We start from the raw sequence: 14,752 nt of genomic DNA on the forward strand, positions 1-14,752 counted from the left end.
GTTATTCTAAGAATTTTCCTGGGTGATGTAAGCACCCAAAATCGAAGAGAACAGTGTTCTTTGGGTGACGTAAGCACCCCAGAATGATAGAGTTGTATGGCCAGACTGAACAGAATGGTATGGTCAGATTGAATAAAACTGTATTATTGCTCAGTTGAATGAAATATCTCTGATTGAACAGAACAGAATATCAGCGAATGAATAGATGTATTGCAGGTAGAAGTTGTTCTGAAGAACTTGATCAATCGTTCAGATACCTGAAAGATACTGATGAATGATGTATTAGATTGACTGTCTACCAACTTCGAAACCTAGCAATCAGCTGATGAATTTTGATGAAGAAATGATGAAAGAACACAGGTATATTAATTTGTTGGTAAGTGCTTAGAACATGATTTTTGTTTATAGTTTTTTTGCCACAACAGATAGAAATGATCAGATAGACAAATATACCTTTTAGAAGCTAAATATTTTGAGTATTGAAGAATGTCTTGTTAGATTCAATCCTATTATAATTCTTTGAATTGTAAATGATCAGAAGCTCAAGATTGAGTTGTTTAGTTATGGCTTGAATTCAAAAAATAGGTCTGAATAAATGCTGACGACTGAAGTATGTTATGAAAGACATAGTTTTGTTTAATAGAACTGAAGCTGAATGATGAAGCAAAAGGACTGAAATTGTAAAGATGCTATAGTGTGTGAGAGAAACACATATTTAACTACAATTTCTATTCCAGAAGTATACAGAGAATCAGAATAAAATTGCACCTGAGAATGAAATTTCAGGTAACAGATTTATTTTGTTTTGATCTGTCTATTATTGGTGCAATAGATTCATAATAGCTGGAAGCTTATTATATTATCACCTCTGTATCAGAAAAGAGATTATGTGAATTGAACGGAAGAATGGAACTATTGCTTTGATGAACTGAAACTGAAGATGATTTTGTTCGTATTGAAATATCTGTTTATGTTGCATGATAGATGATGATGCAATAATCGAATACAGATTAGTAGAAGAATTGATGATAAGAAGCGATTAAATTAGATCAGTAAGAACATAATGTGCAATTGAATATGATGATATAGAATCTTGAATTAAGATTCCGTGATTTCGGGTTGATATATGATGTTTGATTACAGAAGTATGCCTAAATAAATATATTCAATGCACTAGATATGTTCATGATCTAAACCAGAATGGAAAGATATGCCGATGAGTAGAGATTGCAGAGATATATTTCAGTAAGATTCTGGACTTGAGTTTAAGTTGTGAACTGGAATTTATCAGAGAATTGAGGAGTTTGTGAATTGACTAATGCGTTTGAGGTTTCTCGAGTAGATAATGATATAAAAATCAGTTACAGATGAGTCTTTTATTTGATTTTACTGAAGTTATTACATCATAAAATCATGATTTTTGAAATTCTTGATATTAATTTCGAGGTTTTGGTACCGACCTCAATCGATTTTGATTGACTCTTATTTTTTTATAGAGTCTGATTTGATCTACTCGTCTTGAGTTGAGATGCTAGTGAGTTGTTTTCACTTAGCATATTGTCATTCATATTATTGTTCTGTGTATGACCTTGAATTAAGTGAGTTTCACTAGTAGAATTTCTGCCTTTTACTTCGCTACTATTTACTTCGGAAATTATTAATTACGAAGTAAAATGTAACAATCAACTTCGGTAATATCACTGACGAAGTAAAAATGAACCTTTTACTTCGGATTTTAAAAAACCCGGGCTTCACTAATAATTTTAAGTTGTATTTTACTTCGGTATATTATTTTTGACGAAGTAAAAAGAAAAAAAATAAATTTTTTAATTATAAACGCTGAAGTAAAAAAGAAGAACCAGATCCTTCACTTAATTTCCCATACACCTTTTTCTTTCGCTTAATAAAAAGCCATCGTTAAAAAAATCAAATGTGCGATCCCCTTTCTTCTTCAGCCATCCACCACCGCCGATTTGCATCTCCAGCCATCCATGACGCCGAGAATCGTTCGCCAACGCCAAAATTCGAAAGCCCAAGGTTTGAATCCTTCTATTTTGGTATCAATTTGGGTTTTACATATTTTGGACGATGTTTTCATTTTTTTACAAGAATTCGGGTTTTATTTTTTTTAAATGAATTCAGGTTTTCCTTTTTTATTTGTGTTTGACATGTTTTGGAAGATTTTTCGTTCTTGTTGTTAGATCCAAAAAACTACAAATATATACGCCAATGTTTCCCGTTTTTTTTACGTTAATTTGGGTTTCTCTTTTGATTTGAGTTGGTTTCTCTTTTGATTTGAGTTTTATATGTTTTGGAAGATGATTCCTTATTGATATATAGTCTTGGCACAAGATATGCTCAGAACTTGTTTTGGTTCGGTCTAGTTTTAATGTGCTCTGCATTTAAACCTGATCTCATCTTTTCTCCCTCTGTTTTTTTGTACCGTTTTCGTTCTTTGTTTTGTTTTTTTGGTTCTTAATTTGATGAATTAAGATATGATCTGTGACATGTTATTAAGTTTTTTCTTCAATTTAACTTTTTATGTTATCGATCATTACATTGTCATAATGTTTTATGGAAATTTTATTTTCTTGCACAAAAAGTTTTGGGACGTTTATTTTGTATTGATGTCTGAGATAAGAAGTTTAGTATGCTTTTAGAATTTTTTTAATCCAATACTCGCTTGCAATGAATTTTATGTGATTTGGCCCCATGACTATTCTTGGATCTATTGTCCGTAGAAGTGCACATTTCAAGAGAGAGTCATAATCTGCCGTCAGAACTTGGAAGAAAATAATGGCTTTAGACAGCATCGTTGGGTGTTGTTTGACAATAGAGGCAATTGATTTTATTAATTTACAGGTGTTGGGAAATCCTGCTTACTTCTGCAGTTCACTCACAATTGATTTCAGCCAGTGCACGATTTAACCATTGGTGTTGAATTCGGGGCCAAAATGATCACAATTGACAACAAGCCCATCAAGTTGCAGATTTGGGACACAGTTTGTCTTAATGTTCTTGTGACTTTATCTTGTATGAGTTATGGCTTTACGATCTGTAATTCTAGAACAAACCTTCGTTTTCCTATAGCTGTTGACAGTGTCAGATTTGGATTAAGCCGAATATACCGTCGAAGTATCATCTGACAATTTTTTTCTTTACTCACTAGATACATATGATCTCTATTAATCATGTGTAAAATATCAGGCTGGTCAAGAATCCTTTAGGTCCATTACAAGGTCCTACTACAGAGGTGCTGCTGGGGCATTGCTTGTTTATGACATCACCAGGTTGAGATTCCAATGACTTTTTAAAATTTGGAATTTAATTCGTGTTCCTATTGGACAATCTGATATTTAATTCTTCAGGAGGGAGACTTTCAACCACCTTGCCAGTTGGTTGGAGGATGCAAGGCAGCATGCGAATGCGAACATGAGCATAATGCTGATTGGAAACAAGTGCGATCTATCTCACAGAAGAGCAGTAAGCACAGAAGAAGGGGAATAATTTTCAAAGGAGCATGGCTTGATTTTCATGGAGGCATCTGCAATGATCGCTCAGAATGTTGAAGATGTGACATATTTTTCCAATATAAATACCCCTTGCTGGTACTCAGGTTTCATTGCATCCATACTTTGTATCAAATCTTTTATTATTGGTTTCTCTTTTTAGGCATTTATAAAGACCGTCTCAACAATCTACAGGAAGATTCAGGATGGAGCTTTTGATGTATCCAATGAGGTGAGATATGATTTGATTCTTGAGATCATAATTTGGAGTTTTTTCATAAGACGTTCTCTCTATTAGTGAATTTACTTTGTGTACAAAATAAATTTATCTGTTACTGGTAGAAGATATGATAAATTTTGTTGAATGTTTGAAAATGCCTGAAACACACTAACTGGAAACTCTCCCTCTTAAGTATAGTATATCCACTGTTCCGTGACTAAAGCAATGATAAGAGATGAGGAAAGGGCAATAAATGATACACAACTAGGGTAGAGACAAGAGATGTCAACTATTTATATACTTCGATAGGATGCATAGTCAGTGCTACACCGCTATAAAGATAATATATATATATGGTCTGGTTGATGATAAATCTGAAAAGCTGTCCTACTCATGTTGGATGTTTTGAGATATTGTATTTTGTAAATTAAGATGTTTGAATTGCATTGTGAAAAACTAGACAAGGACCAATCAACAAACTTAGTTGTTCATGTTAACCAACTTTATTGGATGTCCATGCTTATTATGTCTTTCTTGGATAGTCAAATGGAATCAAAGTTGGATACGGAGGTGTATCCGGACCTTCTGCAGGAAGAGATGGTGCTACTTCACAAGGAGGTGGTTGCTCTGCTTCTCGATCGGTATTCTTTTGGTTTGGAGGAAAATGGTATGTTTCTTGGATGTTAAAGCCAAAACTGAAGTATTCTGAAGAGTGTTTATTACTTCAAATTTTGATTATTTGATTTGACTATTCATTGAAATCCATGTACTGATATCTGCAAAAAACAGTGATGGTTGAGTGATTTTGTGCTGGGAATTGTCAAATGTATGTAAGAATGTTTCTTCAATATTTTTTTTTGTATATTTTTCTCTAAACAAATATTATGGTTTGTATTCAGGGTGAAATGGCACAAAAGTATACAAACGCGTGTACAGTCAAGGCAAAGAGAACTTGAAAACCTACACCAAATGCAAACAGTACATGTAAGAAACATGTTTCTCTCTGAAGTTTGCTAATCCTCCACTTGGAAGATTTCTATTGTTCCTGCACCTTAGTGTAAATGAAAGCAACACACCCAATAATGTCACTAAAATTAGTTTCTGGGCAAACTTACTTTACAATTTAAGGACCTTTTTCTGTAATTTAAACCTTTTGTATGCATCAAAGTGTCTAATTTATATATTTTTATTCTGGGTACAAGAACTATAAATTTTTTTAGAACTGAAGAAATGTATTGATGATGACTTTATTATGCAGCTAGAGAAACTGAGCGACAAGAAATGTCAATCTGAATCTCAGCTTAAGTTCATCATAGAGGCCTGGCAACAGGTAAATCTTCATGAAGAGTGTAAGTTCCTGGTATAGGTTTTTGGTTTCATGCGATCACGAGACTATCATGAGAATGTTACTCCTTTTTGCAGTATAATGCTCCGGCGATGCAGGAACGACAAGTAGAAGCTTGGACTGAGAAAACATCACTGCATACTACCCCACAAACGTCACTAGGTTCCGATTACTCTGTTTCTCTAAAGCGGGATTCACTCTTCCTTGACCGTGAAAGAGAGCTAGAATCCCGTTTGAGTTCGTCCAGACTTTCAGTGTATGGAGCAGATCATGGACTTGAAAGTCGCCCTTCAGCAATAGGACATTCTGGCGGGCCTATTGTCACTCAGGTTTGGGAATGTACTTTGAATATTGCTTCTGTTCATTGAATTTAGGAGTTGGATGTTACTGCTTGCACTATTTCTTCCTTTAAATATGCCATGTTGATTCCTTGTGGCAGGTTGCACAGACAATGCAAGTACCACTTTCTTATGCAGAGGATATAATTGGAGTTCAGGGAGCAAATATTGATTACATTAGACTTCACCAGTGGTCACAGAGAGCAACTTCAGGGGAGCTATGGCAAGCTAGAATCCAGTTTACGACATTCCTACTCTCAGTTAGGTAGCAGTTCTTACGAAATATGTGTGGATGTGTACACGTTTTGGTGGTTGAATATGTCATTGTTAGTGTATTTTTGTGGATAGAGTACTTGTTGATTTATGTATGTGTCGTTTTGGGATGGATTAATTAATATTATTAGTGTATTTTTAAGTTTCAAAAATATATTTATGGCATTATTGTATCTAAATCTTAATTTAGAAAATGTGTTCTATTGCTTCGGAAATTTTAGAATAAACGAAGTAAATCATTATCTTCTACTTCGTCTATTAATAAAATTACCAAAGTAAAAATTATTCTATTACTTCGGTAATTTCATTAATAGACGAAGTAAAAGAATGCATTTTAATACGGTAATATAGGAAATTAACGAAGTAAAAGATATTATTTCACTTTGTAAATTACTGAAGTAATAGACAATATTTAACTTCGAAAATTTGATTAAAATCGAAGTAAAAGAATACATTTTACTTTGGTTATATACGAAATTAACGAAGTAATAGACAATATTTAACTTCGTCCAAAACTCGAAGTAAAATCTTAGTTTTTACTTCAGTAAATTCATTAATTGACGAAGTATAAGAATATATTTGACTTCGTTTTTTATGAAATTAGCGAAGTACAATATATGTTTTTACTTTGGCACCGGTCCAATTCTGCCTCCAAAAAATGACCAAAGACTTCGGTAATTTAAGGTATAAGACTTCGGTGATTCAGCGAAGTAAAAAAATACCCTATTACTTCACGTGACACTACTTCGGTAATTAAGTGCCTATGACTTCAGTTATTAACCGAAGTCTTACGCGATTTTTCTACTAGTGTTTTCCTGCTTATGAATTTCAAAAGTTACTGATTGGTTGATGTATACATTCAGTATATTATAATATTTTTGGACTCGTAACTGATAGAATTTCCAATTGAGATTTGGGAAATAGAACGAAGAGAAGAGATGAATGCGTGATTGATTGATCTTTTGAATTTATGTGCTTGAAGTATCGAGATAGATACGAAAACAGTCCGAATTGCTGTAATCCAAATTAAGTGAGAATTGATTTGGAAGGATTAAAGCACATTGAGAGGAGATCAAGTTATTAGAATTCAATTAAGAAATAGAAATGAAGAATGAAACAGGCATTCGATCAATTGATTTCAGATTTTTGTGTATTCTGGTTTGGAATTCAGATGAATATATGACCAATTAGAATGATTTTTGATTGAAAGCCATCCAGAACTGTTAAGAATATGAAAGAAACATAGAAAGTAAACTGAAGCAATGAGAATTCAGTACAGAATGCCATATAGAGATATGAATGGAAGCCTCAGATCAGAATGAATGAATTCTATTATGATTGATTATTTGATTGTGCCTGATATTTCTGAAAAGAGATATCAGAATTTGAAGAATTGCACAATAATGAATTCAATATTCATTCAATAATTGTTTTATCAGAAGATAAAGCAAATAGAAGTAACAGAATTAGTATGTTTTCGAAGTTAAACATACAGAGAGGTTCCGATGAATTTGGAAATCGTTGACCAGATGAGTTCAGTGATAGTTTAGAAACTCCAGAATTGTTATGAGATTGTGATTTGAAAGAATATTTTGTGAAACTACCAAGATGAAACAGTTTATGTGAAGTAAACAGGTGGTAGTTATGAACAGATTGATGGAAATTACTGGATACGATAATTTGTCTGTATGATCAACTCACTGAATTGTGATTAGATTTGTTGTAAGACGAACAATAAGCCAAGAAATAATGTCTCAGATTGAAACATTGGGTTTACTATTACATTGTAATACAGATGATTCTAAGACTTTGAGTACTTTTTGAGGTAAAGGTGCAATTTGATATCCTTGAATTGGAAGAATAACCAGAGAAGATGCATTGAATTTCGAGAATGAATTTTATCTGACATGATACCGATTATCAACAGTTTTGAATACGTTGAAATCTGTGAATGCAACATAAACTCTGATTAATAGATAATCCGAATAGACTAATCAGATTTGTGGAATACACTGTATGAGATGTGAATAACAGCTATCCATTCAAATCTGTGAAGAAGAAAGAGATATGATGAATTACAGGAATGATTAAAATCTATTGTCAGGATTAAGACTTTAGATTTATTCGACAGATGTGGCATCGATTGATTGATTGATGTTCTGAGAGTTGGTTATATGTGATTGTATTATACCATTTGTCGATTGATGGATTATCTGAGTTGATTTTCCGGATATTGAGAATATTCTCAGAACTTTGATACCTGATTCGGTATTACTTGTCTTGATGTGTTGCCACTTGATGATTATAATTCCTGTAACAGCTTAATGAATCTATTTTGAGATAATGATATGATGAAAAGAAATCAGATTTCTTTGTATTGGAATGATACTACTGAAGTATATGATATCAGATCAGACATGATTTGTTGTCAGCAGATCAGATTTGATTTGAGGAACACAAAGATGATGAATATGAATCTGTATGGAATGAAAGCAGAGAAGATGAACCAGATTTAGTAATTGAATGATAGATATAACTTTTCAATCTGAAACTGAATAGTTAAGCAGAAAAGTATTCTTGAAACATCATTCAATTCAGAAGTGAAACAGAGCAGAGTTAATTTACAGATTCAGAATATGAAGTTGAATACTGATCTTGAATCTATGAATTGAAGAACAGTGTAGACTTGATTTATGTTCTATACTCTGTATAGAATGATATAGAGAAAGAATCAAGTCGTCACCAAAGCTGAATTGCACTGAATGACATGTCAGACGGAATTGATGATTGTATTGGCCGAATGTATTCTTTTCAGCTGAATAAGTTCAGTATCTAAGTGAGATTGAAAGATGAAGTGAGATACGAAATACAGAGTGGATGATTGAAGTGAGAATCACTTCAGATAATCATTCAGTCTATTAGATTTGATATTCTGGATGAATACGATTTCGAGGACGAAATCATTTCTTAGAGGGGAGGTATTGTAAGGCCCGAAAATATTAAATTATTAATTATGGAATTTGAGAATTAAATTTCATATTAAGGGCTAATATTGATTTGAGAAGTTATGGAAATGATAGATTAAATTTTCGAACCGAAAATATTTAGTTTGAGAATTTACGGATTTTGCGAATTAAATTTCGAGAATTCTTAAATTAATAGAATAAATATTCGATTTGAATATTTATGGAATTTAAGATTAAATTCCATGTTTCGGGAATTAACGAAGATTAATTTTGAAGATGAAACCCGACCAGGGGTTGATTTGAAAATATCGAAGATTCGAGGGCTAAAGTGCAAAAGGCCGGGATTATTGATTTAATCCGAATTTATTTAATTTTAATCCGAGTATATTTAATTTGGGAATATTTAGAGTTTCGATTTTAATTCTAATATTCTTAAATTATTTTGGATTGGAATTGAATTAAAACGAAGGCCGAGGACTGAATTGCAATTACTGAAGACTTGAGGGAAATTGGAAATCCTGAAGCAGAGCCGAGATCCTCTTTATTTTCTTTAAAATTGGATTTTTCAAACGTCGATAACTTTTGATCCGCTCGTCCGATTTCAATTCCGAAAGATGTTCTGGAATCCTTGCAACAAGGGCTTCGATTTGATGTAAGTATTTTGTTCTCTCGGTATGTTTTGAAGAACAAAATATGGCAGAGATCAGATTATGAAACTATGTTGTGTTTTTGAGTTCGTATGTCGTTCGATATCGCAGTCGGATTGGAAATAAATTAAGAAACGAACTTGTCATGGTTTCAGCATGTTTTTGACTTGTTAACATGTGATTATAGCTGCTGATATGATGAATTGAATGATGAATTCAGCTGATATAAGTGATACGAATGATTGAGTTGATTAGAAATGAATTCGATACCGAGTCGGTTCCCGATTTTCAATCGCTACGCCGTCGGTTGATGTTTTCACTTCGTTTTGATAGCCTATAACTGAGTTGAGATAGTTGTTTAGATGTTATGAATGTTATAGCATTTTTATTTCTCGATTTCAGTTGAGTTTCGAAGGCTAACGATTCACGACTCCAAGTTGTACCGAATAAGAATAAGTTGAAGTTTGAAATGATGTTGATTGAATCTTTATTGATGATTTTGATTCAATTCTGAAATAATTGAATAGAATGAAGTTTGATATGTATGTTTTGATGCTATGTTCCAGAGTTTAATAGGAGACTATTGACTCAAGAACCTCAACTTGAAACCGAAGAAGAAGTGATCAAGATTGAAGTGAATTTGATTGAAGATGGATTGAGGTTTGAATGATCAGATTCTTTTAGGAGTTGTTGTACTTCCTATCCAGATGTGGAACATCGTCAACTCGAGAATGAAATGTATAATGACAACATCGCGAGTCAGAGACTGTGAAACTCAAGAACGACTATTCTTGAGTTATCCCGAACAAACCAAATACTTGTTTAAGTACTTGTTCTTGAGGTAGAACTTATGTTATTGTCGATCCATCGCAGGTAGTGGATCTTTATTGCTTTTGATATGATTGTATATTGAATTTATTCTATGTCAAGGTTGCGGTTAACCTTATTTTCTAGTCGGAATGGCTACGATAGATGGATATCCATGTCAAGATCGGTTACGAATCTTGATGGCAATGAAGTGATAAGAATCAATTCTTGAGATAAGCGCGCTATATAAATTGGTCTTGATTTGAAGTTGAGTCGATATATGCGTTATTTTTACTCTATTCTTGAGTTGATATGTTTAGAGTTGATATGAATTTATTTAACGCATTTATATGTCGATTATACTGAGAATGATTTCTCACCGAAGTTTATCCGGCTGTTGCTTTGTTTTGTATGTGTGCATTGCAACAGGTGGGGCAGGAGCTTTGTTGAGACGACATTGATAGCTCGGGAGAGAGATGTAGCAAGTGTGGACTCGTGTTTATAAGATAAAGAATGGTATAGTGATAGCATCAAACATAGCAAGAACTTAAGACTTAAAGTTGTTTATGCTATGTTGAATAGCTTGTAGTTTTATATCTTTTAAGCTATTCATTTGATGTAATACATGCATGATTTGATGATAGGAACTTGGTATATGAATGTATGCATGTTCACAGAATTTGTAATATGTTTAGACTCGAATTTTGTTGGTTGATTCATGCCATTGTTCCAAGCTTGACAGCAGAAAATGTCTTCTGGTGTTTTCTGGAAATGGTGCCCGCTCGATCGGGTGAAGTTCACCGATCGAGCGAGGCCCTTAAATTGAAGGCAGAAAATCGAGCATTTTGGGCTCGCTCGATCGGTAGGTTTTGACCGATCGAGCGAGACCAAAAATTTGCAGACCCGAGAGCATGATTTAATTGCTCGCTCGATCGGCTGACTTTGCCCGATCGAGCGAGGCTCTGAAATTTTAAAAAAAAAAAAATTTTGCTCTTGATTTATTATTCTTTAATTGTTTGATTAATTGTTTAATTATTCATTAGCTGCCCTAAAATGAGATTAGCAACCCGAGGTCCCCACAACATGTGGTATCAGAGCGTAGGTTCTAGACTGAGATAGAAGCTGAGCGGGGTAGAGTGAGTCACATGCATTTATAGTATTGCATGATTATGCAATATTTGATTCGATGATTTAATAAATTGCATGTGTTCTTGATCTACTTTTGAAATTGAATTGAGTAATTTACTGATTTGTCAATTTTTAAATTCTTATCGATGTTATTCTAAGAATTTTCCCGGGTGATGTAAGCACCCAGAATCGAAGAGAACAGTGTTCTTTGGGTGACGTAAGCACCCCAGACTGATAGAGTTGTATGGCCAGACTGAACAGAATGGTATGGTCAGATTGAATAAAACTGTATTATTGCTCAGTTGAATAAAATATCTCTGATTGAACAGAACAGAATATCAGCGAATGAATAGATGTATTGCAGGTAGAAGTTGTTCTGAAGAACTTGATCAATCGTTCAGATACCTGAAAGATACTGATGAATGATGTATTAGATTGACTGTCTACCAACTTCGAAACCTAGCAATCAGCTGATGAATTTTGATGAAGAAATGATGAAAGAACAGAGGTATATTAATTTGTTGGTAAGTGCTTAGAACATGATTTTTGTTTATAGTTTTTTTGCCACAACAGATAGAAATGATCAGAAAGACAAATATACCTTTTAGAAGCTGAATATTTTGAGTATTGAAGAATGTCTTGTTAGATTCAATCCTATTATAATTCTTTGAATTGTAAATAATCAGAAGCTCAAGATTGAGTTGTTTAGTTATGACTTGAATTCGAAAAATAGGTCTGAATAAATGCTGACGACTGAAGTATTTTATGAAAGACATAGTTTTGTTTAATAGAACTGAAGCTGAATGATGAAGCAAAAGGACTGAAATTGTAAAGATGCTATAGTGTGTGAGAGAAACACATATTTAACTACAATTTCTATTCCAGAAGTATACAGAGAATCAAAATGAAATTGCACCTGAGAATGAAATTTCAGGTAACAGATTTATTTTGTTTTGATCTATCTATTATTGGTGCAATAGATTCATAATAGCTGGAAGCTTATTATATGATCACCTCTGTATCAGAAAAGAGATTGTGTGAATTGAACGGAAGAATGGAACTATTGCTTCGATGAACTGAAACTGAAGATGATTTTGTTCGTATTGAAATATCTGTTTATGTTGCATGATAGATGATGATGCAATAATCGAATACAGATTAGTAGAAGAATTGATGATAAGAAGCGATTAAATTAGATCAGTAAGAACATAATATGCAATTGAATATGATGATATAGAGTCTCGAATTAAGATTCCGTGATTTCGGGTTGATATATGATGTTTGATTACAGAAGTATGCCGAAATAAATATATTCAATGCACTAGATATGTTCATGATCTAAACCAGAATGGAAAGATATGCCGATGAGTAGAGATTGCAGAGATATATTTCAGTAAGATTCTGGACTTGAGTTTAAGTTGTGAACTGGAATTTATCAGAGAATTGAGGAGTTTGTGAATTGACTAATGCGTTTGAGGTTTCTCGAGTAGATAATGATATAAAAATCAATTACAGATAAGTCTTTTATTTGATTTTACTGAAGTTATTACATCATAAAATCATGATTTTTGAAATTCTTGATATTAATTTCGAGGTTTTGGTACCGACCTCAATCGATTTTGATTGACTCTTATTTTTTTATAGAGTCTGATTTGATCTACTCGTCTTGAGTTGAGATGCTAGTGAGTTGTTTTCACTTAGCATATTGTCATTCATATTATTGTTCTGTGGATGACCTTGAATTAAGTGAGTTTTTCTGCTTATGAATTTCAAAAGTTACTGATTGGTTGATGTATACATTCAGTATATTATAATATTTTTGGACTCGTAACTGATAGAATTTCCAATTGAGATTTGGGAAATAGAACGAACAGAAGAGATGAATGCGTGATTGATTGATCTTTTGAATTTATGTGCTTGAAGTATCGAGATAGATACAAAAACAGTCCGAATTTCTGTAATCCAAATTAAGTGAGAATTGATTTGGAAGGATTAAAGCACATTGAGAGGAGATCAAGTTATTAGAATTCAATTGAGAAATAGAAACGAAGAATGAAACAGGCATTCGATCAATTGATTTCAGATTTTTGTGTATTCTGGTTTGGAATTCAGATGAATATATGACCAATTAGAATGATTTTTGATTGAAAGTCATCCAGAACTGTTAAGAAGATGAAAGAAACACAGAAAGTAAACTGAAGCGATGAGAATTCAGTAAAGAATGCCATATAGAGATAAGAATGGAAGCCTCAGATCAGAATGAATGAATTCTATTATGATTGATTATTTGTGTTGGAAAACGGTGTTCAGATCAATCAGAATTGATATCCGGTGTAGCGGAAGTTTTAAAATTTTATATGGAACGATTCCATATCATGGTTATCAAAACTTTACGATTAAATTGTGCGTGTAAAAATTAAATAACAATTAAATTTTTACCTTGAATCTCGAAACGAGATTATGGACACCAACAGATAACTCTGCTCTTGTTGTATATCCCAGAAACTGATGGACGAACAATTCTTCAATCAGGTCCACGAACAGAATTCGAATCCCTCTGATAGATTGCACTAGAAAATCTATCAGAAGTTTCTACGAAGAGAATTAACGAATTTGATCCGTTAAACCAGACTGCAAATTCGAAATTCACAGGCTGGAATTTTCGAACAGAGAGAGGAGAGGGGGCGGCCATACCTAGAGAGAACAGCTAGGGTTTTCGAAAATTTTGTGACCTCTGTTGTGTAATTTCTGTACTGCAATAACTTATTTATAATGTGGGCTGCTAACAGCTTAGGGCCCATTAGTCATAAGTTCAAGCCTTACAAGCAAAGCCCGTATGTTCAGAAATTAATATAAAATTCATCGTGACTCAGATTGATAAACCAATTTCACCAATGTGCACAGAAACCATTTCTGCATCTTTTAAAGTCAAGATAAATTTTCTGAATCCGAATTCAGTGATTTCCAAAAATGCTCATCCCTATGTCATTTTAGGAAATCTTAATCTTCTACTCTGAAATAAGAAGTCCCACTTCTTTATTCACTAAATTTAACTCTTTAAATTTAATTATCTCAACGGGGATTAAAAATTCATTACTTGTGTGACCCTCAATGGTTCAGGGATACAGCTAGCCGTGGGCTCACAACTCCTTGTGACTCGGAACAACAATTTCCGACTTGCCCATCGAATCATGGTAAGAGTGCCTAGCAACATCGCCCCATGATTCCCTAGGTATCACTGATAGTGCCTGCAAGAACCAATAGATTTTGGTTAGCGTACAGTACGGTCCCTTCATCCATATATCCCGATCGAATCAACAACCATTGGTAAATCGAGAGTCGTTCGAGATTCGATAACTATGCAATGCATCTTGAAGATCAAATAGTGACATCGCATGTGCTACTAAGAAACCATTTCTTAAAACACATCATGTACTCTGGCCAGAGATTCGTCACACTAATATCTCCTCAGATTGCATAGGATATCCACACTAGCAAGTATGTGGTGAATCCTTGACA

At 33.5% G+C, this 14,752-nt stretch overlaps 2 protein-coding genes across 4 annotated transcripts; both read left to right on the forward strand.

Moving 5' to 3' along the window:
* Positions 1 to 1,893: 1,893 nt before the first annotated feature.
* Positions 1,894 to 5,708, forward strand: LOC140880886 (uncharacterized). Of its 3 annotated transcripts, XM_073285739.1 has the most exons (10): positions 1,894 to 2,037; positions 2,863 to 3,033; positions 3,208 to 3,290; positions 3,369 to 3,608; positions 3,705 to 3,741; positions 4,272 to 4,396; positions 4,629 to 4,713; positions 4,988 to 5,059; positions 5,152 to 5,403; positions 5,514 to 5,708. In XM_073285739.1, the coding sequence occupies exons 4-10, from the start codon at positions 3,535 to 3,537 to the stop codon at positions 5,679 to 5,681; spliced, it is 813 nt and encodes a 270-aa protein (XP_073141840.1). In that variant the 5' UTR covers positions 1,894 to 2,037; positions 2,863 to 3,033; positions 3,208 to 3,290; positions 3,369 to 3,534; the 3' UTR covers positions 5,682 to 5,708. The 3 variants fall into 3 exon arrangements, with proteins under 3 accessions (XP_073141840.1, XP_073141839.1, XP_073141841.1); XM_073285738.1 differs by lacking the exon at positions 2,863 to 3,033; XM_073285740.1 differs by lacking the exon at positions 2,863 to 3,033 and having other exon boundaries at positions 3,369 to 3,573; positions 3,673 to 3,741.
* On the forward strand, positions 2,797 to 3,507 carry LOC140877517 (ras-related protein RABB1c-like). Its single transcript, XM_073281056.1, has 4 exons — positions 2,797 to 2,862; positions 2,913 to 3,101; positions 3,208 to 3,290; positions 3,369 to 3,507. The coding sequence occupies exons 1-4, from the start codon at positions 2,797 to 2,799 to the stop codon at positions 3,505 to 3,507; spliced, it is 477 nt and encodes a 158-aa protein (XP_073137157.1).
* Positions 5,709 to 14,752: the final 9,044 nt, after the last annotated feature.

This window comes from Henckelia pumila, chromosome 2, assembly GCF_033568475.1.
Source record: "Henckelia pumila isolate YLH828 chromosome 2, ASM3356847v2, whole genome shotgun sequence".
Classification (NCBI taxonomy): Eukaryota; Viridiplantae; Streptophyta; class Magnoliopsida; order Lamiales; family Gesneriaceae; genus Henckelia; species Henckelia pumila.

Coding starts and splice junctions, on each gene's coding strand:
- LOC140880886 (XM_073285739.1), top strand. CDS start 3,535: ATGGAGGCATCTGCAATGATCGCTCAGAATGTTGAAGATGTGACATAT. Junction 4,397..4,628: donor TTTTGGTTTGGAGGAAAATG/GTATGTTTCTTG, acceptor GTTTGTATTCAG/GGTGAAATGGCACAAAAGTA. Junction 5,060..5,151: donor TCATAGAGGCCTGGCAACAG/GTAAATCTTCAT, acceptor TCCTTTTTGCAG/TATAATGCTCCGGCGATGCA.
- LOC140877517 (XM_073281056.1), top strand. CDS start 2,797: ATGGCTTTAGACAGCATCGTTGGGTGTTGTTTGACAATAGAGGCAATT. Junction 3,102..3,207: donor TTCCTATAGCTGTTGACAGT/GTCAGATTTGGA, acceptor GTAAAATATCAG/GCTGGTCAAGAATCCTTTAG. Junction 3,291..3,368: donor CTTGTTTATGACATCACCAG/GTTGAGATTCCA, acceptor TTAATTCTTCAG/GAGGGAGACTTTCAACCACC.